Source organism: Littorina saxatilis, linkage group LG3, assembly GCF_037325665.1.
Source record: "Littorina saxatilis isolate snail1 linkage group LG3, US_GU_Lsax_2.0, whole genome shotgun sequence".
NCBI classification, from domain to species: domain Eukaryota; kingdom Metazoa; phylum Mollusca; class Gastropoda; order Littorinimorpha; family Littorinidae; genus Littorina; species Littorina saxatilis.
Window position 1 is genome coordinate 66,484,011 of NC_090247.1, and position 27,693 is coordinate 66,511,703.

General features: G+C 42.4%; 2 protein-coding genes across 3 annotated transcripts; one reads left to right on the forward strand and one right to left on the reverse strand.

The window, feature by feature from the left end:
• Nucleotides 1-758: 758 nt before the first annotated feature.
• On the reverse strand, nucleotides 759-15,496 carry LOC138963027 (acetyl-CoA acetyltransferase, mitochondrial-like). Its single transcript, XM_070335001.1, has 13 exons — nucleotides 15,346-15,496; nucleotides 14,643-14,696; nucleotides 13,135-13,252; nucleotides 11,584-11,679; nucleotides 10,558-10,658; nucleotides 9,876-9,968; nucleotides 9,041-9,091; nucleotides 7,999-8,152; nucleotides 7,343-7,435; nucleotides 5,922-6,035; nucleotides 3,672-3,736; nucleotides 2,985-3,142; nucleotides 759-1,618 (listed from the first exon to the last, which is right to left on the reverse strand). The coding sequence occupies exons 1-13, from the start codon at nucleotides 15,373-15,375 to the stop codon at nucleotides 1,498-1,500; spliced, it is 1,248 nt and encodes a 415-aa protein (XP_070191102.1). The 5' UTR covers nucleotides 15,376-15,496; the 3' UTR covers nucleotides 759-1,497.
• Nucleotides 15,497-15,534: 38 nt separating this feature from the next.
• LOC138963028 (uncharacterized) lies at nucleotides 15,535-27,220 on the forward strand. Of its 2 annotated transcripts, XR_011454690.1 has the most exons (9): nucleotides 15,535-15,596; nucleotides 16,385-16,601; nucleotides 17,488-17,535; nucleotides 18,546-18,622; nucleotides 19,834-19,888; nucleotides 21,688-21,886; nucleotides 22,249-22,355; nucleotides 23,663-24,074; nucleotides 24,389-27,212. XR_011454690.1 is itself a non-coding variant. In XM_070335002.1 (8 exons), exons 2-8 carry the CDS (start codon nucleotides 16,467-16,469, stop codon nucleotides 23,780-23,782), a joined length of 741 nt encoding a protein of 246 aa, XP_070191103.1. In that variant the 5' UTR covers nucleotides 15,535-15,596; nucleotides 16,385-16,466; the 3' UTR covers nucleotides 23,783-27,220. The 2 variants fall into 2 exon arrangements, 1 of the variants encoding a protein (XP_070191103.1); XM_070335002.1 differs by having other exon boundaries at nucleotides 23,663-27,220.
• Nucleotides 27,221-27,693: the final 473 nt, after the last annotated feature.

A 27,693-nucleotide genomic window follows, 5' to 3' on the forward strand; every position in this document is an offset into this window, starting at 1 on the left:
CCATCTTTGACTACCCTGGATACTGTCCCCTGATGAGGGTGTGTATTTCCCAACGGTTCTACCCAAGTCTCCCATTGCGCACCCTAATATTAAAAGCCTGAGCGGTTGCAACAATTCAGCGCACGGTCTGACTGCTTTCTTTCTTTCTTTATTTGGTGTTTAACATCATTTTCAACCACGAAGGTTATATCGCGACGGGGAAAGGGGGAAGATGGGATAGAGCCACTTGTCAATTGTTTCTTGTTCACAAAAACACTAATCAAAAATTTGCTCCAGGGGCTTGCAACGTAGTACAATATATTACCTTAAACTGGGAGAATGCAAGTTTCCAGTACAAAGGACTTTACATTTCTTACATACTGCTTGACTAAAATCTTTTCAAAAATTGACTATATTCTATACAAGAAACCGTCAACATATTGTTCACACTCCTCACGCTATCACACACATCATGTAGCCCACACCTAGAGTTGTTGTTCGTGCCGCTGAATTTTATTTCAGCGACTTTTGCATACCATATATTTGTATGCATCCACGTTATATGTTCTTTAACAAGGGTAAAAAGAGAAACAGAATTCGTTAGTCGCCTCTTACGACATGCTGGGGAGCATCCGGTAAATTCTTCCCCCTAACCCACGGGGGGTAGTTTTATCATTACTTGTCAGCTTTAAAATACCCTCATGACAAACACATTCAGAAATAAATGGCTTATTACTGGCCACAAAACACACCTTTACCACTCTAAAGACAAACCATAGTGACATTGCCTCAGTTGAAAAGAAATGCTGAGTCATTTATTTTCAATTCAACAAATGCATGCCATACTCATCTTGTGTTCCCATACAAATAATTAAAACACCATATAAATAGAAAAAATCTCTGTGCCTTACGTCAGATGTGAATTCATATTACATGTACACATACTTACATCTATATCTTCACCTGGGCCATGGGTTATGGCCTAAACCTCACTAACAACATCCGTCACCAGGCAACAGTAACAGTCGTTCTTAATCTAATGTCTTGTAAAACAATTGATAACAAATTCATACCATATGGAGAACTGCAGAATAGTTAGTACTGGAATTCAGTTCTATTTTGCCAGCCATTTTCAGCTTCAAAACGCACACAAATGATATCAAAAACACAAGGGCACAGGCAGTTTATCAGATCATTACAAATTAGAACAAAAACAGCTAATAAATTCCTAAAAGCGCAATCATTATCAAACACGCTATTCAGGGATATATACTTCTGATATGACTGAAAACATGGCATTCTCCTTACTTCCATTTTGTTTGCTGTGGTCAAATTGACACCTTCTTTCAGCAACATCATAATGCATAGTGACACTTGATCCCCCATTCCACTTATTTTCACATCTTTCATTTCCACAGTCCAAACAGCATACATACACACCACAGTCCCTTCAAAACAGTCGGTCCCTTGTATTGTATCTGAGTGAAGATATTGTTGTCCATCACATGCAAGCATGCCTCACAATTTTTCTATCAAGATGGCAGACGCGCCCCCACCCCCGTTGCAGATTCCAGCCAATCCTTTCTGTCCCGGTTTGAGGTTGTGCACCATGTGACCTGTGATGCGAGCTCCCGACATTCTGTAGGAGTGACAGCAGTGAATGAAAGTCAAAATACAAAAACAGAAAGACTGCTAACGTTCCAAAATTCAGAATAAATAATGGTAGAAAAGTTGAAAAACAAGAGAATTGTGTCCTCACCGATACAATGACATCTTGAACACGCGGCCAGTACCATGTAACTGTCCTTGAGACCGATCGATTCATGGGGGGCAATCTCAGTCATCTGAAAGAGGGAAATCCAAACGCAATTCGCCTTGTTCGATTTTATGGGCTTGGACGATAGAGAAAAATAAGAAAGGAAAAAGCTAGAGTCCAGTGTGGACGAAACTGCTATCAAGAACGCAGAATTGATTTTTTCTGAGTTTTTTTTAGCCGTAAGCGCCATGTTTATCGGAACAGGAAACTCTTCCAGAGTGAGGCCCCTTTGTTGGTTTCACTGCAGCCGCCAGCAGTTATGAGAAATTCGAAATGAGAAATGGCGCTTACGGCTAAAAAAAAAAACTCAGAAAAAATCAATTCTGCATTCTTGATAGCAGTTTCGTCCAAACTGGACTCCAGCTTTTGCTTTTCTTATTTTTCTCTATCGTCCAAGCCCATAAAATCGAACAAGGTGGATTGCGTTTGGATTTCCCTCTTTCAGATGACTGAGATTACCCCCTTGAATCGATCGGTCTCAAGGCCAGTTACACGGTACTGGCCGCGTGTTCAAGATGATACAATGACAGCACAATACAATACCAGTTTTCGCTTATGAAAGCTTCTTCGAGAGAAGAATGGTAGGTAAATGGAACGTTTATTATTGACAAAACAAAACATTACATTTACTACGTACGTCAACCCAAATAAGGTCTTTAGCATAGACAGACAGAAAAACACTCATGAAACAGATAAAAAAATGTTATCTCAAGATCGTGTGGTTCGCTTGCAAAATGCCGGCAAGGTAATGATCTCCCATTATAGTGAATGAAAGTGTCATTCTGCAACTGCGTTCGTTATAAAGTATCACCTTCTATATGGATGGAAAAAAAGAGAACAAGGTAGCCTGAAAGATTCTTTGGTTTTAAAATGTAAAAGTCTGAACCACTCCTGCTGTGATGTCAATATCGACTGCTTTCACTCAATAGTATCCATTAGCCATCAATGAAGGAAAAAACACAAGGTAGCCTTGAAGAGTCTTTGGTTCAAAGAGAATGAAAGACAGAACGAATCTGCTGCCACTGATAAAGAGAGGAATAATGACTACCATATGGCACCAACAGAAATAATAACCATGTCATCACCCAGGTATATGCTATGACGTATTCTCTCCCAATCATGTTCAAGTCAAAATAAGACCAGCAATGAGATAACCACTCTATTGATAACTTGAAACACAAAGACTCACCCAATGGGATGACCGATGCTGACGGCTCCTCCGTTGACATTGACCTTGCTGGGGTCAAGGCCGAGAGCTTTGACGTTGGCAAGGACGACGACACTGAACGCTTCGTTGATCTCCCACATGTCCACGTCGTCCTGTTTCACCCCCGCCATCTTTAGAACCTGCACAGCCAGACAGAACAAAAAGTTGAACAGCTACTCAGAAGATGAAGAAGATCCTCAAAAATCAAGCAAGAGACAAATATCGCCCTCCAAAAAACCTGAAATGAAACCAAAACAAAACCCATAAAAGAAAATAATCTTATCTTAACACATACAAATTTATTGTGAAAAGGTGGAGGGGCGGGATGGGGGGGGGGGGGGGGAGGGGCAGGGGGTGGGGGGTGTTTGTTTCAACTGAATGGACAGACTGTATAGTTACCTTAATTAAAGGACTACAGATGTTCTAAGATGGACACATGTGCATATCAGCATTTACAGTTTGTTTGTTTGTCAATTGTTGTTGCTTGTCTCGAAAACCCAGGGGGTCATGCGAGACCGATTCAGCATCAATTTTCTAATTCTCTGTTTTGTTCTCGGCCGGCTCTTTAAAATCATTTACAGTTTACAGAACATGTGTGGCAGGGTGAACTGTCACAGTATCATTCATATAATGATCTGCATTGACAGCAGAAGTGTGTCTTATACTTACCTTGGGAATGGCTTCAGCAGGGGCAGTGGGGAAGTCTATTGGGGCAATGGCAGCATCAGCAAAACCTGGTAAACACCGTTTGTATAAGTATCAATCTGAACAGCACACATTTAATGTCTTGTTGTAAGTGTATTGTTACTTAATTTTGCTAGTATGTATACACTCTTCAAAAAAAAGTGAAGGATCGGTTGAAAAAACGGATCTAATTATAAAAAATTGCCAAAAAATTAAACATCGACATAATAATTAAAAGATTAATGTGTTTGAATTAACAAATGAACAATGAGTCTTGACCTAGAATTTTGTTTAGCAGACAGAGTTATTTCCCTTTGTGGGACTTCTCAAAAGCTTCTGGATTTTGGAAGAAAAAGGGTGTTTTTTATAGCCCCATGAAATTTGCGGAACGCATGCCAGGGCAAAAGGTTGTGATGCACGTGCTACAACAGGGTCCTGGCTATGAACATCGCTCATCAGCTTGTGTTTAAAGGTTGACACGCTGACACAATTATGCACAGTAGCAACATGCCCCCACGAAGAAAACTGAGTGATTTGGATAGAGGAAGGGCAATAGGATGGCTACAAGACGGTGTTGCTGCCAGGCAAGTGGCCCAGAGGCTAGCAGTGGCTCCCTCTGTCATCATCAGACTAAAACAGAGATTCCACGCAACTGGAAGAGTGCAGGAGCGACAACGTTCTGGTCGGCCCAGAGTCACCACACAAAGAGAGGATCGCTTCATTCAGAGGCAGACCATGCAACAAAGAATGGCTACGGCAAACAACATTAGGCAACGCCTACAAGCTACCACCAACACTGTTGTTAGTGGTCAGATGATCCGAAACCGCTTACACAACTTTGGCTTGCGTGCAAGGCGTCCAGTCCGAGGAACATCCCTGACTGCTAATCACCGAGCAGCTCGCCGAGCCTGGTGCACTCAACATGTGAGGTGGCAACGTCAGCAGTGGGCTCAGGTGTTGTTTACAGATGAGTCCCGCTTTTGCTTGGAACCTGCTGATGGTCGCATCCGAGTGTGGAGGCGTCGCGGAGAGCGCTTCGCAGAAGGCGCTGTTCTGGAACGACAGCGTTTCGGCGGAGGCTCTGTGATGGTCTGGGGAGGGATCAGCACACGTCTAAGAACACCTCTGTACAATGTAGTGGGCAACTTGACAGGTGTCTGCTACCAGAATGAGATCCTGCAACCCCTGGTCGTATCAGCCCTCCAAGCGATCGGCCCTCGTGCGATTCTTCAGGATGACAACGCACCTCCCCATCGCTCTGCAGCTGTAAACACCTTCATCCAGCAGGCCAGGGTCAACAGGATGCTGTGGCCAGCCAACAGCCCGGACCTGAACCCCATAGAGCACATGTGGGACGAGCTTTGTCGTCGGGTACAGCAACATCACCCTCCTCCTGCCAATCTGGGTCAACTGCTGCAATGGCTCCAGGAGGAGTGGAATGGAGTTCCCATAGCATTCATATGCAACCTGATCCACTCCATGCGCCAACGATGTGTTGAATGCCTGGCACACAACGGAGGGCACACGCGTTATTGACACTGATTCACATTGTTGTGAATTCCATTTTCGAGGGTTGTCACGTTTGACACACTCTAGCTAAATTGTCGCTGCCGCGTTCGATCTTTGCTTTGTTTGTCATTACTCCTTGGTTGTTCAATTATATAATTTAAAAAAAATGAAAGAATTCGGTCTTGTCTGTTTTGTGTGGCGTGCTTGTAAAAAAAGTGATCCCTAACTTTTTTTGAAGAGTGTATGTATTTGATGTTATGTTAATAGTATTCATATTTTTATTTTTTTATTTTGTTATTCATAGTTAATATGTAAAGCGAAGAAAGCATAGATTACTGTGGTTCGCGCTATATAAGCTGTCATTATTATTAGTATTCCCCCACACACACTAACACACACACAGACTGAAAAACATTTACAGAAGAAAACAAATTGCCCAAGAAAACAAGAGTAAGACATGCATGTGCACATACAAACTCTGATGAACTCAAATGCTACAGACAGACAGACAGACAGAGAGACAGACAGACAGATATTAGAGTTACATGTATCTTCCAAAATAAAATCCTGCCGCAACTAAAGCCCTATAAGCAGCACTAAACAAAATTAAAAAAATTAAAATCACAGAAAAGACTAAAAAAAAAGAAAGACAGAAATGAAGCCAGTCAGCCAGACAGAAAGCCAACCAAGCCAGCCAACCACACTGACTCAATAAAAAACACTCACCCAGGATTCTGGCCAGTGGTTTGACGCCAAGCTGACTAGCTTTCTGTGCTGTCATCAACACCAGAGCAGCGGCACCGTCATTCAGCGTGCTGGCATTGGCTGCCGTCACTGTGCCTGCAATAAACATATACGCAATGTCACACATTTATTTAGCAATGGATCTTCACTACTTTCTGCAAAGTTTTTTTAATTATAGAATTTTGTCCTGTCAACATTTCTGAGAAACAAAGGGAAGTAAACGCTCTAAATGCATACGACATGTTTGTTTTGTTTGTTTGTTTGTTTGTTTGCTTAACGCCCAGCCGACCACGAAGGGCCATATCAGGGCGGTGCTGCTTTGACATATAACGTGCGCCACACACAAGACAGAAGTCGCAGCACAGGCTTCATGTCTCACCCAGTCACATTATTCTGACACCGGACCAACCAGTCCTAGCACTAACCCCATAATGCCAGACGCCAGGCGGAGCAGCCACTAGATTGCCAAATTTAAAGTCTTAGGTATGACCCGGCCGGGGTTCGAACCCACGACCTCCCGATCACGGGGCGGACGCCTTACCACTAGGCCAACCGTGCCAGTCTCTTTCTAAATGCATACGACATGTGCAACAAGAGTTAGTGAGAATAATTCGGAAACCAATCTCCTCACACCTGAGAGAATAACAAGCATTGAAATAAATCAGTGACTTTCACCCTCAAAATTTCATTTTTCAATGCTGCAGAGATCTGGCGCCAGTTTCACAAGCCAGAAACACAGTCAATCGATGGCGGTTGAAGAAGCGAAATATAGTAATCCAACAAAATCGGGTTTCACGAAGGAGATGCCAGTCGGCCGACTGTACGTCTTTGCCTGATTGCAGTGTTGCTCTCCCCCAGCACCGGGGTCGGACTATCCGAGAGAAAATGTGATTATCCGTACAGTCAGTAGCAGAATGCTCACACTATGTTTGGATTCTGCAGCATTCGTGGTGATAGATTTTTAAAATATATCCATGGGATGCAGTAATTCGGGAAACAAGCCAATGTCATGTCTAGAAGGCCTCACATTATGGCGTAAGTGGGTTCGACGTCATGCGAATAGTTAGTCCGAACAGGATGAAACTAGCTTCGTCTTCAAAATCGGCCATTTTCACAAACGGAAGTGGTAATGCTGCAAATTGTAACCCCCGACTTGGCCATTCAGATTACTGTGTAGTCGGTCGACCGCGGTTGTCCAAGGATGACAGTGATTCGTACATGAAATACGCTTTACAGTGGCCCAGCAAGCAATCGCAGTCGGGTGACGAAGCAGTCGGCCGACTGTCAGGGTGATCACAGCTATCCTGTGAAACTGGCCCCTGCATGCAGACAAGACAACAAGTTCTGATGCATAAAGAAACCAAATAAAGCAAAGCTGGATCAAAATCAAATGACTTATTTACCTCCTTCCTTTTGAAACACTGCTCGGAGGGTCTTGAACTTGTCAAAGTTGACTTTTTTATATTCTTCATCTTCACTCACTATCACAGGGTCTCCTGCAACAAGCAACAATGCAAATACAAATTCCAAAGATAATAACAGCACACCCCTTATGGCAAGCACATATGAAGGCCTCACTCGGAAATACAGTGAATACCAACTTCTGAATATGTGACCCTCCACCACGAAATGAGTCGCATGTCACCTTTGCATGATTTTCATATTTTTACATTTTCCTAAAGAGTTTTTTATGCTCTATCCAGTGGTGAAAATCGTTTTAGAAAAGAGCAAAAACTGTTTGAGTTATAAGCCTGTGACTAAGGTGACCCTCACACTGTTACCAGACACTCCCCGGACTTATATTAAGCCTAGCGCAGAACCGCGCGAGGTGACATGCGACTCATTTCGTGGTGGAGGGTCACATATTAATCCTTCCGCAATAACAAACCATCTGTCTATGCTTTTGCAATTTGTGTTCCCTTTATGTTCCCTTTCATGTTCCTGATTGCATGTCATTTGAAAAAAGACCAATACTGAATTAAGTCAGGAGTGTAAGTAAAACAATGTTGTGTTTTATACCACTGGGGGAAAAAGGTAAATGAAAATATCTCCTTCTAACCTTTCTTCTTAGGAATCTCCACCGGAACAATCTCCTTCTTGAAGATGCCTTCACTGGCAGCTTTTTGACTCAACTGGTAACTCCTGACTGCGTACTCGTCCTGCTCTTCGCGCCCAATGGCGTATTTCTTGGCTGTGTTTTCTGCACAGTTGCCCTGAAATACAAAAGAGAGAGCGGGATGCAGCCCTCAAAGTCCAACAAATGGTGATTCTGAAAATGTACTAGCCAGAGAGCAAACTTTACTAGCCAAGCCAACAATTTGTTGCAGCAACTTTACTCGCATTTGGTGAGTAGATGAACATTTCTACTTGCCAGTTACATGTTTCTACTCGCCATGGCAAGTAAAATACTCGCCACTTTGAGGACTTGGGGGTGGTCGTTATCGAGAGTTGGTCGCCAGGGCGACTGTATAGTCTTTATAGTCAAAGTGTTAGAAATAAACACTGTTCAAAGCCCAACATTCAACATTTGTCAGCTTGTCTACAATGTTGTTCTACCCCTAACTTTTCACACTGTGCATGTATGCAGAATATAATTATACTGTAAACATTCCATGAAAATTAGAGAATGTAGCCAGGAAAAAGGGAGATATATTTTGAATGCTCATTAATGACGGGCGCTGTGGCGGGGTGGTAAGACCTCGGCCTCTTAATCGGAAGGTCGAGGGTTCGAATCCCGGCCGCGGCCGCCTGGTGGGTTAAGTGTGGAGATTTTTCCGATCTCCCAGGTCAACTTATGTGCAGACCTGCTAGTGGCTTATACCCCTTCGTGTGTACACGCAAGCACAAGACCAACAAGTGCGCACGGAAAAGATCCTGTAATCCATGTCAGAGTTCGGTGGGTTATAGAAACACGAAAATACCCAGCATGCTTCCTCCGAAAGCGGCGTATGGCTGCCTAAATGGCGGGGTAAAAACGGTCATACACGTAAAATTCCACTCGTGCAAAAACACGAGTGTACGTGGGAGTTTCAGCCCACGAACGCAGAAGAAGAAAGAAGAATGCTCATTAACATCAAAGTTAAGGGGATCATGTGACTCACCATGTGGATTTTATCATAAGCATCTGTCAGTCCATCATATACAATTGCATCCTGAAAAAGGTAAAAACATACAAAATATAAAACATCAAATAAAAGCACACACACAAATTATACAAAAAGAAAACGTGCAATATATAACAATTGCATGTGCCATTCAAGAATTCCAGTACTGCCCCCACCCCCAACGCACTCGCTTTCTCTCTCTCTTTCTCTCTCAGATAAAGAATTGTCATTGTCTCTCTCTCTCTTTCTTTTTAGAAATATGTGTCATCTATTTCTAAAATAGTGTGCCATTGTATGCATTCATGATCTGTCTTGTTTTATGATTTTGATGATTGGTTTCATCTATGCCCTTTACAATTGTGTTGTTCTCTTGCTCTTTAGCTTTGGATTGCTTGTTGATGACATATTTTGTGTGTATGTGTGTGTGTGTGTGTGTGTGTGTGTGTGTGTGTGTGTGTGTGTGTGTGTGTGTGTGTGTGTGTGTGTGTGTGTGTGTGTGTGTGTGTGTGTGGGTGGGTGTCTGTGGATGTCTGTGTGTGTGTGTGTGTGTGTGTGTGTGTGGTTTGTGTGTGTATGTGTGTCCGAATGTGTGTGTGTCTGTGTTTTATTTTGATTTATATTCTTATTCTTCGTACTTGTTCTTTGTTTCATGTGTGTATTGTAGTGGGGACTAGCTGCAAGAAAGGACCATATGGACCTAATGCTATTATCCCTCAGTACTAAAGTTTTTGAGTTCGAGTTCTGTTTCTCTCTCTTTTTCTCTCTCTCAGTCTCTCTTTTCATCTCGCCCTTTGCCATTCAGTGCTAAAAGAGAGGGTAATTATAAACTCACCACCAGCTGTACTCCACCATAAGGTGTGACCCCTCGCTTCATATAGTACGGTACGTTGGACATGCTCTCCATGCCTCCGGCCACCATCACGTCCTACAGAGAGCACAGAACATGTTTCATGTGAATGTTGCCGTCAAATTATGATTCCAGGGAATGCATGCTGGGAGCTTTCGTGTTTAAATAACCCATCAAACTCTGATATGAATTATAGGATCTTTTTTGTGCATACTTGGTTTTGTGCTTGCATGTACATGTGACAGGGCAACGCAGTAGTCTCTCTTCACAGCAGACTCTGCAGAGTTGTCTGCTGGCAAAGAGCAAGGCTATTTATAGTAGCTCAACATTTCTTATACGTTGTCAGCTGGACACCTGTCAATTGTAGAGTTCTGTTTGTGATGGGGTCTGGGCTACTGCTGTCACCTTGTATGCTCTAGGGAATCATGAGTATGCATGGCAGTTTTTATAGGGCTATTAAATTAGCTCTAAAATCTCTAAACCCTGTTTGACTGGCTTTGCCTCAAAAGGTGATTGTTGTGCTTCGTGCACTCGGTTAGATAGACATGAAGGGGATACAACACATCAGGAGGTCTGCACATAAGTTGACTGGGGAGATCAATAATATTTAAAGAGGGGTTCCACTGTACCACTCCACTGTATAATGCCAGTCAGTAGTACTCTGTACCTGGTGTCCACACATGAGATTCTGAGCAGCCAGCATGACGGCCTTCATCCCTGATGCACACACTTTGTTGACGGTGGAGGTGGGGGTGGTGATGGGCAGACCTGAACAAGAAGTACACATGCGTTAGTTATTCCCTCTGAGCCTCTGTGTTTGGTTTTTGACTCATAGATTTTTCTCTCCGGCAGAACTGTCGACCTTCATATCTTCAGTAAAAATGAAGATGCACTTTGGAAAAGCACAGATTGGTCATATCTTGCATGATAGTCAAACTTACTACGAGAAGCAGAACTTTGCATGAGAAACTCTCCTGTTATATTTTCTAAGTCCTACCCAACCCCATGAAAACCCCCCCCCCCACACACACACACACATCCAAAAAAATGTGATTGCTCTGCTATGAAACCCAACTCCTGTGTAATGATAGGGTAAATATATATAGTGCAACATTATATTTGATTGTGATAGTCTTAATAGTCGTGTGACCTTATTTAGATTTTATCTGTATATTTATTCAATTTAAAGATGACACGAACAACACTTTAGGTCAGTGTTACTGGAAGTATGATAGGTGTGCTTATTATTACATACGTGAACCTATGTTTTATGTTTTATGTGTGTTGTCTTAATTTTTGTCCAATTGTTGTTATAATCGTTTACATTATGTAACATTTAATGGACAATAAAGTGTTGTTATTGTTGTTGTTATCCCTGAAGACTGCAGTTAATGTCCAATAGAAATTTGTTTGAAATAATTCTGTCAGGTTTGTATGGGTCGTGAAAGAGGGAATATTAATCCCCTTGCTTTTCCTCTGACAAATTTATAACTTCACAGGTGCCCTGTCCACGTGTTTCTGACACACCCCTCGCTAGTGATTGGCCCCTCCAATGTTTGTCCCAGTAAAAAGCAAGGGCATTCACTCTTTCACAACCCATACAAACCTGACAGAGTAATTTTCGGACATCGTCTATTCAGACTCAAACCAAAAGTAAGGGTAAAAACGACAACACGACAAGAGAGTAACCAACCTGCCCCCAGCGTGGCCTGTCGACACGGCGCCTGCCCTTCAAATCCCTGCAGGACATTCCCCATGTATACCTCGTTCACCTCCTCTCCAGCAATCCCTGCAGGACAAACATCGTCACAAAAGCATGAATTAATAAGTGTGCCTAGAGCATCCCTAAAAGGCAGTTATCCGAGGCCCAGTCTATCGTACAAGATTACACAAAACATTTATGGACTACACTGCTGGCGCACACAGTAAAATTGGCCCAACATTATATAGGTTGTGGCTATGCATTGAGAATTTCATTTCAAGCATGCATTAGTTTGCAGATTTTTGAATTTTTGTGTATGTATATTACCAGAGGCCTAATGCAAATTTCAAGTCTACAGCCACAGTAACAGCGCTGAAGACATAAAGGCAGACAAAAAAAGATGTTTTTAGAGGCATGCACAATATTTATGCACCGCAGGAACATTATTCCTTGGGCAAAAAAGTTCAAGACTTCCTCCACTTGCAGTATAAAATGACACAAAATGCAAATAAATCAAGATCATCATACACACAATTTGTACAGACATGACCAACGTACAGTGGAACCCCCCTTTAAGACCTACAAAAAATCAGAGAAAATCAGGTCTTAAAATGGGGGTAAGATTATGTGTTATTTAGTATAAATATAATTTAAACATTTGTTTTACTGTGCCTGTGGCTGGTGGGTACCACCAGTGACAACCCCTTGGTCTGCATGCTTTTTATGGTGCATTTTTGTCTTAAATTGTGAGCTGATGTCAGGTATGTTTGACTGACCAGCAGTGGGCCGCTCACTTGGCTTTTTACCTGCGCCCGCGTCGCAGCAGCGCTCTTCACTAGCTCTTGCAAGAATGGAATCCAGCGGAGACCCTTTTCGCTTCGACAAATGGTCTGCGCAGCTCCCCAGCACGGTGGCGGAGGAACTTTCTAAAGAGGGATTTGACAGCAAACTAGCCCTCCTTCATGCCACCAAGGAGGACATTAATTCGCTCAAACTCAAACGCGGCCACCTTGTCGCTACCTGGGCCGCCATACTCGCCCTCCAAAAGAAAAATGGGGGTAAAATTATAGGGGTTATGAACAAAAAGTCTAAAAAAATGTTCTAAAGGAAGAGAGTCGTCTTCTTCTTCTGCGTTCGTGGGCTGAAACTCCCGCGTACACTCGTGTTTTTGCACGAGTAAAATTTACGTGTATGACCGTTTTTACCCCGCCATCAAGGCAGCCATACGCCACTTTCGGAGGAAGCATGCTGGGTATTTTCGTGTTTCTGTAACCCACCGAACTCTGACATGGATTACAGGATCTTTTCTGTGGGCACTTGGTCTTGAGCTTGTGTGTACACACGAAGGGGGATAAGCCACTAGCAGGCCTGCACATAAGTTGACCTGGGAGATAGGAAAAATCTCCACACTTAACCCACCAGGCGGCCGCGGCTCGAACCCTCGACCTTCCGATTAAGAGGCAGACGTCTTACCACCCCGCCACAGCGCCCATCATGAGAGTCTTACATTAGGGGTTCTTTAAAGGGGTTCCACTGTATTACCTGCACGGGTGACCGCCTCCTTAATGGCAATGGAGCCCAGTCGAGTGGCTGGAACCTCTGCCAGGCTACTGAGGAAGGAACCGATGGGTGTCCGCACTGCGCTCACAATCACCACGTCCTGTCAAACGCCAGGTCATTTGTACAGATGGCAACATAAATATCCTCACTCAGTTTTGATGTATAGACATAAGTTGAAGCCACACTCCTTCACTGGAGTGGCAGGGATGGCCAAATCGTCCAACCAGTCGCCAGGGGCGAATAAAAAATCCGACGAGCTAGTAGAAACCGCCTGGCAATTCGCCCGGCTGGACAGTGAAAATTCTGGTCAAATGCAACATTTTTGGTTGTTACATCGAGTTTCAAATCAGATGGATCAACTTTGGTATGCACCGGGCCAGTGAAATTACTGCTGTGCTAATGACTCTCTTGCAGTTTACACTGTTTTGTTTTAATACGTAAGATCTGTTAAGAAAAAGTCTTTATTATTATAGCCTTTTTCCTCTTGTGAAAAGTCCCATAACCATATGTGACCCTCCACCACGAAATGAGTCGCATGTCACCTCGCGCGGTTCCGCGCTAGGCTTAATAAAAGTCCGGGGAGTGTCTGGTAACAGTGTGAGGGTCACCTTAGTCACAGGCTTATAACTCAAACAGTTTTCGCTCTTTTCTAAAACGGTTTTCACCACTGGATAGAGCATAAAAAACTCTGTAGAAAAATGTAAAAATATGAAAATCATGCAAAGGTCACATGCGACTCATTCCGTCGTGGAGGGTCACATATTTGATCGTAGGGGAGCGAGATGTTGGAGTACTGTCTTTTACAAAATGGCCTGGCTGGCGAGTTAAAATTATGGGATCTGGCCATCCCTGCTGTGTAAGCAGTTCACCGTCTCAGATCTGGCCAGGTTTATACATGGGATAAGATTTGTTTGTTTGTTTGCTTAACGCCCAGCCGACCACGAAGGGCCATATCAGGGCAGAGCTGCTTTGACATATAACGTGCGCCACACACATGACAGAAGTCGCAGCACAGGCTTCATGTCTCACCCAGTCACATTATTCTGACACCGGACCAACCAGTCCTAGCACTAACCCCATAATGCCAGACGCCAGGCGGAGCAGCCACTAGATTGCCAATTTTAAAGTCTTAGGTATGACCCGGCCGGGGTTCGAACCCACGATCTCCCGATCACGGGGAGGACGCCTTACCACTAGGCCAACCGTGCCGGTGTGGGATAAGATCATCTTTTCGCTTGGCTATATAAACCAAAAATCAACAATCAACAACCTGGGTCGTCTCTGTGCACATGCAGTGGCTATTTTTTCTGATAAATTAATTATGTAAAAGACACTCCAACATCTCGCTCCCCTACAATCAAATATGGTTATGGGACTTTTCACAAGAGGAAAAGGGCTATAATAATAAAGACTTTTTCTTAACAGATCTTACGTATTAAAACAAAACAGTGTAAACATTGCAAGATTTTCCTATACATGTACAAACTTACATTCAGTCCGGAAACTTGGGTGAGATGCCGGACCCCTGACAGCTTCTTCAGGACCTGAAAGTTACAAGAAAACACAATTCAGTTTTTATCATTTTTCCTGATCAATGCCAAGAAAAGACAAGATCTCTGTGTCTGCATGTGTGTGTGTGTGTGTGTGTGTGTGTGTGTGTGTGTGTGTGTGTGTGTGTGTGTGTGTGTGTGTGTGTGTGTGTGTGTGTGTGTGTGTGTGTGTGTGTGTGTGTGTGTGTGTGTGTGTGTGTGTGTGTGTGTGTGTGTGTGTGTGTGTGTGTGTGTGTGTGTGTCCTGCCTCATACTTGCCACACACGGGCGCTCGCCCACCCACCACCACATACACACACACACACACACACATTAACACTCTTACCCACACACCGTGCACACATACACATATACACGCACACACACACACACACACACTTATAACTACAGGAGTGAATTCATTTGTAAAAGATAGGGGCAGGCATTACAACGGTTGAACCTTAAACATATTTACGCTTATTTTGCAACTTTAGGTCTCGATTCATTTTGTTGCTTTTGTCTGAATGTGTCTGAACGCCGTATACTGAACAGTATAGCAGATTTAGATTCAAGGGCAAAGGTTTCCTTGGTCGACAAAAACTGACAGAACAACAAAGGTACGCCCAGTTGCAAACCAAACATAGTCTACACGCATGCTGCTTACCCTTCTGGCATTAATGCACTGCAGACTCATCTTTCAGAATTGAACAAGACAGGGTTTTCGACTGGAAATTCTGGTGATGAAACACAAATGTGAGGGTCAATGTCAAATCGAAAATAGACCAATGGTGACTCGCAAAACAGCCACACCTCCAAAAGGGTTTGCTTTTGCTTCCGGTTTACTCATAAACTTCCGGGCTACCGATGTAAACAAAACACGTCGGCGCGCTTCCTTGCAGATCTCTGGTTTGCTAGGTAACCTGGTTTATTTCGTGCTACAGTATTTATGGAATTTTAAATATTTTGGTCGATTTACAGAGTACAGAAAGAAAACAAAGATGAATCGTAAACAAAGTGTGGGTTTGTTGAATTTAGATACAGGATCAAACATGTACAGTCCTGTTTTCGTTTAGTCCTCCGTGCATGAAAATTCTACTTTCGTTTCGTTGGGTAGAAAAAAAAAAGGAGCTTCAGCAGAAAACAATCTCACTGAAGATATACAGACTGCAACCAGCGTGTGAGGCATGCAGACTGTTTGTAACGACGTGGTTCGGATTGACGTTGTTGGTGTTCTAAATTTAGCTTATTGCTCATATATCATGCCTCCTTGCAGTTGTGTTGTCACACCAGTAAATCCAGCACCCTATACTCACGTGACGTATCACTTGACCTACGCTGAAGTTTCGACATGTTCATGACTGGTGTGCATTAGTGGGTATAAGTCTGTTAAAGAGGGGTACTACTTGACTCCGAAAACTGTAATAGAGTACTCGATCTAACGTTTGTTTTGAAATGTTCATAAAAAACGGTGTAATTGTTACGACAAGTAGAAAAGGCATTATTTATTTGTGCTGTTGCTGATGTGTTTCTTGCTTCTAAAGTTGGACTGATTTTGCCTTATCAATGTGTTGTTTGTTTGTTTGTTTAACTTATTCAGCTTCATCAACATTTGACTATTTGAGACATTTTAATCTATCATATTTTATTCCTTTGTTTTCAAATTGTATTTTCCAATATATATGATTTCTTTTTTTATTGTGCAGATGCAGTGCGCGTGTCATCTGTCTTCAATTCAACAATCAGTTTCTGCTTCAATTATTTCTAGTCTACACTTGAGTATTCACCATGAACGCCTTGAAAACAAGAAAAGGACAACCGACTTCAGAAAGGGAAGTTGTTGTCTACAAACTGAGAGACATATCAGACAGCATGGTTTCAGCATGGAAACACTACTTCAAAGAATACCCTGATACAGTGGAAGTAAGTTGTGTCGTTTATATGTGTGTGTGTGTGTGTGTGTGTGTGTGTGTGTGTGTGTGTTGGGGGAGGGGAAAGCATGATTTCAGCATGAAAACACTACTTTAAAGAGTACCCTGATACAGTGGAAGTAAGTTGTGTCACTTATATGTGTGAGCCAGTGTGTGTGTGTGTATGTGTGTGTGTGTGTGAGTGTTGGGGGAGGGGGAAAAGCATGATTTCAGCATGGAAACACTGATACAGCGGGAGTAAGTTGTGTCGTTTATGTGTGTGACAAGGCATGTATGTGTGAGTTGGGGCAGGGTGTGTGTGGAAAGAGGGGGAAACAGAGAGAGAGAGGGAGGGGGGGGGGGATGAGAGGGTTTGTTTTTGCACACATGTGTGTTCTTCGTTTATCTGCCTGCCTCTGTCTCTGTCTCCATGTCTGTCTGTCTCATTGGCAAGGATCTTTGTTTCAATGCTTCCCCCCCGCGGGTTAGGGGGAAGAATTTACACGATGCTCCCCAGCATGTCGTAAGAGGCGACTAACGGATTCTGTTTCTATTTTTACCCTTGTTAAGTGTTTCTTGTATAGAATATAGTCAATTTTTGTAAAGATTTTAGTCAAGCAGTATGTAAGAAATGTTAAGTCCTTTGTACTGGAAACTTGCATTCTCCCAGTAAGGTAATATATTGTACTACGTTGCAAGCCCCTGGAGCAAATTTTTGATTAGTGCTTTTGTGAACAAGAAACAATTGACAAGTGGCTCTATCCCATCTCCCCCCTTTCCCCGTCGCGATATAACCTTCGTGGTTGAAAATGACGTTAAACACCAAATAAAGAAAGAAAGTTTCAATGTACCATTGGGAAAAAAATCATGCAGATGTCATGGGTTGTTTTTGATTGCAGGTTTCAAATGGAGATATCTTTAAAGGAGGACCTACAGCTGATGCTATTGTAAGTCACCATTTTTAAAATTTTTGTTTTGTTTTTGTCTGTCTCTTTCTTTCATTTCCCACCTTCTTAACCCCTTCACTGCCCACCCCGTACTACGTACGTGGTCATTTTCGGTTTGCCGTACGCCCATAACCGTACCTAGTACGGGGGATTTGCGTCAGCAACATTTCAGGACATTTCTGAAAACTAAATGGGAGGTAACCACTGTCCAAGTTCTTGTATGGGGTTCTAAACACAGTTCTTTCCCATTGACCGTTCGGATAAGTTAGTACCACGTGTTGAAAACTTTGTTAGAAGTGTAGAACCAAAGATAGAATTCACAATGGCGGCCGAAAGTCGGACCTCAACTCGTAGACCTGTTTTCAAGCGATACAGTGTTCTGGAAGCTCTACAAGAAGTGATTTATGGATTACCACACAGAAGAATACTTTTATGGGCTGTAATGTGAGTACCTGATGTTTGACACCAGTTTTAGCAGTGTTTTGTGTGGTTTTACGTGCTGCAATGTGTGTGTGTAAGTCCGGAAACTGTAATTTTTGACAAAAATGGTCATTATATCAATTTTTACTATAACAATCACAAACAAAGTCCAATGATCATGTCATCACATAATAGCCAAGGGTATAAGCAAAACACATGCCAAAGATCTAAGAGATATCTCAATAAATGATCGAGCAGTGAACAGATTAGTGAACCTACCGAAGAAAGCGAAATTTTGCCCTGGCACACAGCAATACCAAAATGCTGTTATACTGTGGCAGTGAAGGGGTTAATCTCCACCTACTCTATCTCTGTCTTATTCTCTCTCCTTTGTTTTGCGCCCGTGGATGTGTGTACACTGTATTTGTGTAAGTGGGTGTGTGCATGCATATGTATGCGTGTGAGTGTGTGTGGGGGTGTGTGTTTGTGGGTGTGTCTGTGTGTTTTTTTTGTCTGTCTGCCTGTCTGTCGGTCAGTCTATACTGTAAAGGTGCATCTATTCTCCTTGTACGCTTGCACTTATGTGTCAGGTGTCACCTGCAAACAGCTTTGGCTTCATGGACGGTGGAATCGACATGTACTACAGCATTCATTTTGGCTGGCAAATGTGAGTTGACATAGTAAATATACACAAAGCATGTTTATTTAAAGTGAGGTCATTTGGAATAAAATCATTTTTGCTTTTAAAAAACAGAAATCTGTCTTCTTCTTCTTCTTCTGCGTTCGTGGGCTGAAACTCCCACGCACACTTGTGTTTTTGCACGAGTGGAATTTTACGTGTATGGCTGTTTTTACTCCGCCATTTAGGCAGCCATACGCCGCTTTTGGAGGAAGCATGCTGGGTATTTTTGTGTTTCTATAACCCACTGAACTCTGACATGGATTACAGGATCTTTTCCGTGGGCACTTGGTCTTGTGCTTGCGTGTACACACGAAGGGGGTTAAGCCACTAGCAGGTCTGCACGTAAGTTGACCTGGGAGATCGGAAAAATCTCCACACTTAACCCACCAGGCGGCTGTGTCCGGGATTCGAACCCTCGACCTTCCGAGGTCTTACCACCCCGCCACAGCGCCCGTCATGAAATCTGTCAATATTTAATATTCAGTACAAAGACTTTCAAAAATGTTAGTTAAAAGAAGCATAGTTCTGTTAATTTTTGTAGCTGTCGTTTATCCCAGGGAAGCTGGAGGTATATATCCCACAAATGCTATACTGAGTTCAACTCGAGGCGTGTTCTTGCGGATAACACTTGATAAAGAAGCATTATTTGTTTCCGAACTGTGAATACTCTTTTTTTTAGTGAGACAAGGTTTTCATGTGTTTCAGACACACCCTCGATCGCTAGTTACTGTCCTAGATGTCACGTGGGAAAGTTTGCCTCACTTAATACAAGGGTATTCACTCTTTCACAACCCATACAAACCTGCAGAGTTATTTCCGAACATCTTCTCTTACTGTTAGGCCAAAAAAAAAAATTGTCTGTTTAGGGTAACATGACCAAAAAAAGTAGGGTCGGTAGGTAGGTAAAGTTTTTTTGTTTTTTTTGTTTTTTTTGTTTTGTAAATGCTATGTTGGCTGAACATTTACTTCTTATATTTGATGAATACATGTTTCTAAACTAACGTATAAATAAAACAGAGAGAAAGGGAGAGAAAGAAACGCCAAATGTCTCTTTTTAGCATTTTTACCTCTTTTTTTTTCTTTTTTTTTTTTGAAATCAAAAAAAAGTTTTTGGGTCGGCGCGAAATCAATAGGGTCGGTCGGGTTACCCTAAACAGACAATTTTTTTTTTTGGCCTTACATGTATTTTGTTTCAGGCAAGACAGACTGCAACAAGTCCTAAACAAAGAAAAGGATGGAGAACTGCTTGTCGTGAGTACAGTCAATACGGTACATATTAAAGCTAGGAGAAAAAGAAAATACTTCTCACTTGAGATATACTGAACTCACAATGACAGGATTAAATTAGAGTAGCCTAATATGGAATGCATGTTAAAAAATCATTTTGAAATACATATACTCGGAGGCAAAAGAAACGCAAATAAAGGATGCGTTAATTAAACCTTTATGGACTTGAAATAAAAAGAAAATAATGATACTAGCATGTTCTGCACGTGTTGTTTTAGCGGTCTTATCTTGTCAGAACCGTGTTTGCCGTTATCTGGGTCACACGTGAGGTCTTGTTGACGGGGATCCCAAACCGTCATGGGGACCACTTTCAGCACATGCACAATGTGGAAAAGCAGCTTTTCGTGTTCAGAGTGTTCAGGCAAGCTGTACCATACTCACAAAACTGTTACAACATTCATTTCTGCGACACAGGCGCGATGCCGAGACTATCACCAGATCAGCGCCAACAGGCGATCGGGAGACTTGATGCCAGACAATCAGTTCAGCAAGTTGCTACAGGGCATTTGGAGTAAATGTCACCACGGTTTATCACCTGCAGCAACGTTTTCATGCCAATAACAGTCCCGGAGACTTACCAGGACGTGGCAGACCCCGGGTAACAACAGCCCGACAAGATCGCCATCTTGTCCATCAACACCAGCGAGATGCATTCGAAACTGCCGCCAACACAGCCCGTAACACATTTGGGGTGCATGGACAACCCGTCAGTGCCAGAACTCTACGCCGACGCCTTGGTGGGCAGAACCTGGTAAATCGGCGTCCTGCTCGACGTCCCTTCTTGACAGCTCAGCATCGCCTGGATCATCTAGCCTGGGCCCAGCAGCATGCCCACTGGCGCCATCGGGACTGGCAGAGGGTTCTTTTTTCGGACGAGAAGCGCTTTTGCCTGGAACCTGGCGATGGGCGTGTCCGGATCTGGCGAAGACCTGGACAGCGGTTTGCTAACAATAACATCCTGCAGCATGATCGATGAGGAGGTGCCAGCGTCATGATATGGGGCGCCATTGGTGTCAATTAGCGATTGGGACCTGTCGTCTTTCAGAACGTCGGCCAAGGTCGTGGGAATGGTGTCAATGCAGACCGCGACATCAATCAAGTCCTGCGTCCCTATGTGGTTCCATTTGTCCAGAGGTACCGGAACTGCCTGTTCCAGCAAGACAATGCCCGTCCCCATACTGCACGTGATACCCAGGAATTAATCCTGCGTCACAACAGCGTGAACATTCTGCCTCATCCTGCTCGATCTCCGGATCTCAACCCAATCGAACACTTTTGGGACATCATGCAAAGAAGGATTAATGCCCTTGCCCGGAGACCCCGCACAGCAGCAGAACTGCGTGCTGCCGTGACCCAGGTGTGGGCTCAGGTCCCTCAGCAGCAAATTAATCACCTCGTCCTCTCCATGTACCGGAGGTGCGCCACAGTCATCAACGCCCAGGGAGGAGCAACACGCTTTTGACTTTCAACAGTCTTCAAACAGTGTTCAGTGGAACATGGCACGTCATGCTCTCATCCCAATACACTTTTCCGTATGGTTTTTGTATCGGTCAATTCGTTTCCTTGTTATTGTTAACCCGAAATAATTAATTCGACATTAAAATTCATGGGTAAGCCATCTTCACTGCAGCATTTGCGTTTCTTTTGCCTCTGAGTTTACACCGAGTCAGACTCCTTAAATCTTTTATTACGCCCATCAACCCCCTCCCTACATTTCCTCACAAAACTGTGTTTTCCACGATTCTGTTTGTCTCTGTCAAAAGGGTGACGCTGTGATTATCCGTGCCTATGAAAACGACGAGGCTGAACAAAAGATCTGTGCAAAGGAAGTGCCAGAGCTATCGATATTCAACGAGGGACGGCCAATAAAATATCTCATCTCGGCACCAACCATGCGTGTTCCACAAGATGTCAGACAGACAGTTAATGCTTACTTGGCATTCAGAGCAGTGGTATTAGCAGGTACTATTTCATGTGTGTTTGTGTGTGTGTGTGTGTGTGTGTGTGTGTGTGTGTGTGTGTGTGTGTGTGTGTGTGTGTTGCTTTTCTGTCTGTCTCTCTCCCTCTATCTCCCTCTGTCTCTCTTGATTGATTGATTAATTGTGTTTGGGGTTGACAGGGCATTGGATTGGTTGATTGATTGATAAAACCATGCATTCAAATACAAATAATATGCTTGATTGATTGATTGATTGATTGTGCTTTGGGTTGACAGTGCATTGGATTGACAGTGCATTGGATTGGTTGATTTGATTGATAAAATCATGCATTCAAATACATGTAATAAACTTGATTGACTGATTGATGTTGTTTTGTGTTGACAGTGCAGCGTCACAACGCAGACAGCAGCAAGATGCCCATCACGACTGTTCTGTGCCCAGGTCTGGGCACCGCCGTGGGCAGAATGTCCAAACCCCAATGTGCAAAGCAGGTAATATCACATATCATTCCATCTTTCTTTTTTGTGTGTGTATACCTTCTTGGTCTAGGTCTGTCTATCAATTTGTCTGTCTGTCAACAGGTCTGTTGGTCTGTATGTCTGTCGGTCTGTGTGTCTGTCAGTCTGCCTTTCTGTCTGTCTGTCTGTCGGTCTGTGTGTCTGTCAGTCTGCCTTTCTGTCTGTATGTCTGTCGGTCTGTGTGTCTGTCAGTCTGCCTTTCTGTCTGTCTGTCTGTCTGTTGGTCAGTCAGTTGATTGGTCTGACTGTCTGTTATGTCTGTCTGTATGTTTGTGGGTCTGTCAGTCTGTTATGTCTGGCTGGCTGTCTGCTTTTCTATATGTCTGTTGGTCAGTTGGTCGGTCTGTCATGTCTGTTTGTTATGTCTATCTGTCTCTCTCTGTCATGTATGCCTCGATCATTAATGATATCCAGTGGAACCCCCCTTTTACGACCTCAACAAATCTGAGAAAATCACAGGTCTTAAAAAGGAGGGAGTCTTAAATGGGAGGTTCCACTGTATTGAGCAAAATTTTCATTTCATTTTCGACACCATGAGAGAATACCTACTTAAATTCATATGCCCAGTCCCGGGTAATTCACATCAGGTACCACGTACAGTATCTGTACTTTTGACTTGTCACATGATACTAATACTGTACTAATATTAGTATTTGGATGGCACAGGTCTTAAAACAGTTCTGAGCGCAAAACATCCTTTCAGAAACTATTGTTTTTTAAATTACAAATAAACAAATATTCAAAATATGCACATTGAAATACATCAATGCTGCCAATAACAACAACAAAAATTGTTGTACAAACCAAACACCTTTGCATAAAACACACACACACAACTGAACCCTTCACTTTCCCATATTGTGGACAAGTTTCCATGATCTCGGATAACGTTGTCGTTGACACTTTTTGTTTCTTTCTTTTTTTTCTCTCCATGTTTTTACTTCTTTTACGTACATATATAACAATAGGCAACACAAAAAATAGTCTGTTTACGGTAACATAGGCAAAAAAAATAGGGTCGGTAGGACGGGATTTTTATTTTTTATTTTATTTTTTTTAAACCATATTTTTAAGTTATTTTGCCAAAAAATAAAGATTTATTGTGGGTTTTTTTTGGGGGGGGGTCCCAAATGCCAAAAAAAAGTCTAGTGTCGCGCGAAAAAATAGGGTCAGTCGGGATACCGTAAACAGACTTTTTTTTTTTTTTTTTGCCTTACAACAACAACAGACACAAAAGACTATGCTACATGCATCTTTGTTTACACTCTTCTACTTGACAGATGTTGGCAGCGTACGAGACGTTTGAGCTTGGGATGCACAAGGAACGGCGAGAACCACAGAGTCTGCACGACATGTATATGGATGAGGAGAACATGAAAGAAGTGCCAGGCAATTTTTGAAGCCCTATAGACTGATGTGACAGGGAGACTACTGCGTCACCCTTCACAGCAGACTGACTGCAGAGTTGTCTACCGGTAAAGAGCGCGGGCTATTTGTAGTCGCTTGACGTTTCTTCTACGTTGCCGGCTAGGCTAGACACCTGTCAATTGCAGAGATCTGTTTGTGATGGGGTCTTGCTACTGCTGTATGCTTGTATGCTTGTATGCTCTTGGGAACTTTTGCGTACCCATGGCAGTTTTTGTAGGGCTATTAAATGTCTCTATCCTGTATAAATGGCATTTGCCTCCAAAGGTTTGTTTGTTTGCTTAACGCCCAGCCGACCACGAAGGGCCATATCAGGGCGGTGCTGCTTTGACATTTAACGTGCGCCACACACAAGACAGAAGTCGCAGCACAGGCTTCATGTCTCACCCAGTCACATTATTCTGACACCGGACCAACCAGTCCTAGCACTAACCCCATAATGCCAGACGCCAGGCGGAGCAGCCACTAGATTGTCAATTTTAAAGTCTTAGGTATGACCCGGCCGGAGTTCGAACCCACGACCTCCCGATCACGGGGCGGACGACTTACCACTAGGCCACCGTGCCGGTCCGCCTCCAAAGGTGATTGTAGTGCTTCGTGCACTCGGTTACATGCAGACACGCAATTCTGCCCTTCCAATGCAGAAAACTCTTTTCAAGATGAACCGGTGATGAGGCAAAGTTGTTTAGAGACTGTGATACTGCCAGCTGACTAATATTAGGCAACAAACAAAAAAATAGTCTGTTTACGGTAACCCGACCGACCCTATTTTTTTCGCGCGACCCTAGACTTTTTTTTGGCATTTGGGAAGAAAAAAAATAACGTAAAAATATGTTTTTTTGGAAAAAAACAAAAAATCCCAACCTACCGACCCTATTTTTTTGGCCTATGTTACCGTAAACAGACTTTTTTTTTTTGGCCTTAGTACTGTGCCTTTTAGGAATTTCTTGGAAATAACATGTATACAGTGGAACCGGTCCCTTTCAAGACCTCTGACAAAATCAGGTCTTAAACAAGTCGCGTAAGGCGAAATTACTACATTTAGTCAAGCTGTGGAACTCACAGAATGAAACTGAACGTAGTCCGCCGCTAGTGCAAAAGGCAGTGAAAGTGACGAGCCTGTTTGGCGCGGCAGCGGTTGCGCTGTGCTTCATAGCACGCTTTACTGTACCTCTCTTCGTTTTAACTTTCTGAGCGTGTTTTTAATCCAAACATATCATATCTATATGTTTTTGGAATCAGGAACCGACAAGGAATAAGATGAAATAGTTTTTGAAACGATTTTGGAAATTTAATTTTGATCATAATTTTTAATTTTTTTAATTTTCAGAGCTTGTTTTTAATCCAAATTAACATATTTATATGTTTTTGGAATCAGAAAATGATGAAGAATAAGATGAACGTAAATTTGGATCGTTTTATATAAAAAAAAATTTCTTACAATTTTCAGATTTTTAATGACCAAAGTCATTAATTAATTTTTAAGCCACCAAACTGAAATGCAATACCGAAGTCCGGCCTTCGTCGAAGATTGCTTGGCCAAAATTTCAATCAATTTGATTGAAAAATGAGGGTGTGACAGTGCCGCCTCAACTTTTACAAAAAGCCGGATATGACGTCATCAAAGACATTTATCGCAAAAAAGAAAAAAACGTCCGGGGATATCATTCCCAGGAACTCTCATGTCAAATTTCAGAAAGATCGGTCCAGTAGTTTAGTCTGAATCGCTCTACACACACACACACACGCACACACGCACACACACACATACACCACGACCCTCGTCTCGATTCCCCCTCTATGTTAAAACATTTAGTCAAAACTTGACTAAATGTAAAAAGGAGATAGTCTTAAAATGGAGGTAAATCAACAGAGGTTTATGAACAGAAAATCTGAAAAAAATAAGGTCTTAAATTGGGTTTTTTAAAGGAGGGGGGGGGGGGGGGGGGGGTCCTCTGTACAACGAAGCCTTCATTCAGAAAACTCTATATAGATGAACGCTGATCAAGGTTGTGTTATTTTGAGACTGTGATACTGCCAGCTAAGAAATGTGCCTTTTATGAGTTTTTTGCAAACACTTATTCTGAGATCACAGCGTCAGTTATCATTAATTTTGTCTGGTGTGTCCACTTTAAAGGCCAATAGGCCAAAGTTTTTGTGAATTTAATGTTTGTATTCGTCCTGAATTAAACATTCCCTTAACTTAATTAACCTTTCTTTTTGTTTTTTGTAATGCTTTTGGGAGCGACTTTGTCTGTGTATTTTTGTACTTGGAAAGTCTAACTCTAAGAAAAATTAAAAGAATGATGTAAGTCTACATCGACCTAAAACCTACACCATTATCTTTGCCGATAGAAAGTGTCTTGTTTGATTAGCACTCTGAAGAAGGCAGCGACAAGCTGTCAAAATGTTGATTAAGAATTTACCCAACCTGGTTTAGCATTGATCTTTTTGTTAGCTAAGTGTCTTAGTAAAGCATTCTTTTTCTTTTTCTTTATTTGGTGTTTAACGTCGTTTTCAACCACGAAGGTTATATCGCGACGGGGAAAGGGGGGAGATGGGATAGAGCCACTTGTTAAGTGTTTCTTGTTCACAAAAGCACTAATCAAAAAATTGCTCCAGGGGCTTGCAACGTAGTACAATATATGACCTTACTGGGAGAATGCAAGTTTCCAGCACAAAGGACTAAACATTTCTTACATACTGCTTGACTAAAATCTTTACAAACATTGACTATATTCTATACAAGAACCACTTAACAAGGGTAATAAGTGAAGAATTGTATGGGTGAGAAAAGGAAAGTAAAAGGACTTTGGGGAGGCAGAAATAAAGAAACAAGAAAAAGATCCTAATTAAGTTCACAGCATCGAGAGTGATGCGACCTTCTCTCAGAAGTTAGTAGAGAAGGCTCCCCCATCCACCACCCGGGGGACGCGCCTCTACGCCAATTAGGGGGCGCGAGGTTAGTAAAGCATAGATTGCAATATTATGTATATTGTTTAAATGTGCACACATCTTTAGTTCCTGGAACTTTGCTTTAAATGGACTGGAAACTCTGATGATTTCGTTTGCTTTGTCTTTATAATTAGCAGTGTGAATTTGGATGAAGAAGAAAAGAAAGCATTAGAGGTGTGCCTGTGAAAATGAGTCCACGTTTGTTGATACGACACATTTTGAAAACGTTCATAAAATGATGTAATGGTTCGTACAAGTGATTCGCTTGCACAAATGCTGTGAATGCACAATAACTGGCTTCATTATCCTACTTGCTCAATACTTTTCACATGATTTTTTATTTAAAATGTGATTTACACCTTTTGAAATAAAAATACTGTGCCACATTAACACATATTCATGGCTTTTATTATTTTTTTCACTCTATTGAAATGTTAAGCTTAGGATTCAAGTAACACTGATCTCAGAGTCATTTTGATATAGTCATTTCTAGTGTTGTTTTAGATTATGTTTCTTTTTTTCCTAAATCAAAGTGAAATGACCAAATGGTGTTATATGTACTTCATCTTCACACACCCACAAATGGTGTTACATCTTTCTTTCTTTATTTGGTGTTTAACGTCGTTTTCAACCACGAAGGTTATATCGCGACAAGGGAAAGGGGGGAGATGGGATAGGGGAAAGGGGGGGGAGATGGGATAGAGCCACTTGTTAAGTGTTTCTTGTTCACAAAAGCACTAATCAAAAAATTGCTCCAGGGGCTTGCAACGTAGTACAATATATGACCTTACTGGGAGAATGCAAGTTTCCAGTACAAAGGACTAAACATTTCTTACATACTGCTTGACTAAAATCTTTACAAACATTGACTATATTCTATACAAGAACCACTTAACAAGGGTAAAAGGAGAAACAGAATCCGTTAGTCGCC

Excerpts from the sequence above, each read along its gene's own strand:
- LOC138963028 (XM_070335002.1), top strand. The coding sequence starts at position 16,467 with ATGAACGCCTTGAAAACAAGAAAAGGACAACCGACTTCAGAAAGGGAA. Across the intron at positions 16,602-17,487 it reads AATACCCTGATACAGTGGAA|GTTTCAAATGGAGATATCTT; the intron begins GTAAGTTGTGTC and ends TTTTGATTGCAG. Across the intron at positions 21,887-22,248 it reads CAGAGCAGTGGTATTAGCAG|TGCAGCGTCACAACGCAGAC; the intron begins GTACTATTTCAT and ends TTGTGTTGACAG.
- LOC138963027 (XM_070335001.1), bottom strand. The coding sequence starts at position 15,375 with ATGAGTCTGCAGTGCATTAATGCCAGAAGG. Across the intron at positions 14,697-15,345 it reads AGTGCATTAATGCCAGAAGG|GTCCTGAAGAAGCTGTCAGG; the intron begins GTAAGCAGCATG and ends TGTAACTTTCAG. Across the intron at positions 7,436-7,998 it reads GGAGATTCCTAAGAAGAAAG|GAGACCCTGTGATAGTGAGT; the intron begins GTTAGAAGGAGA and ends TGCTTGTTGCAG.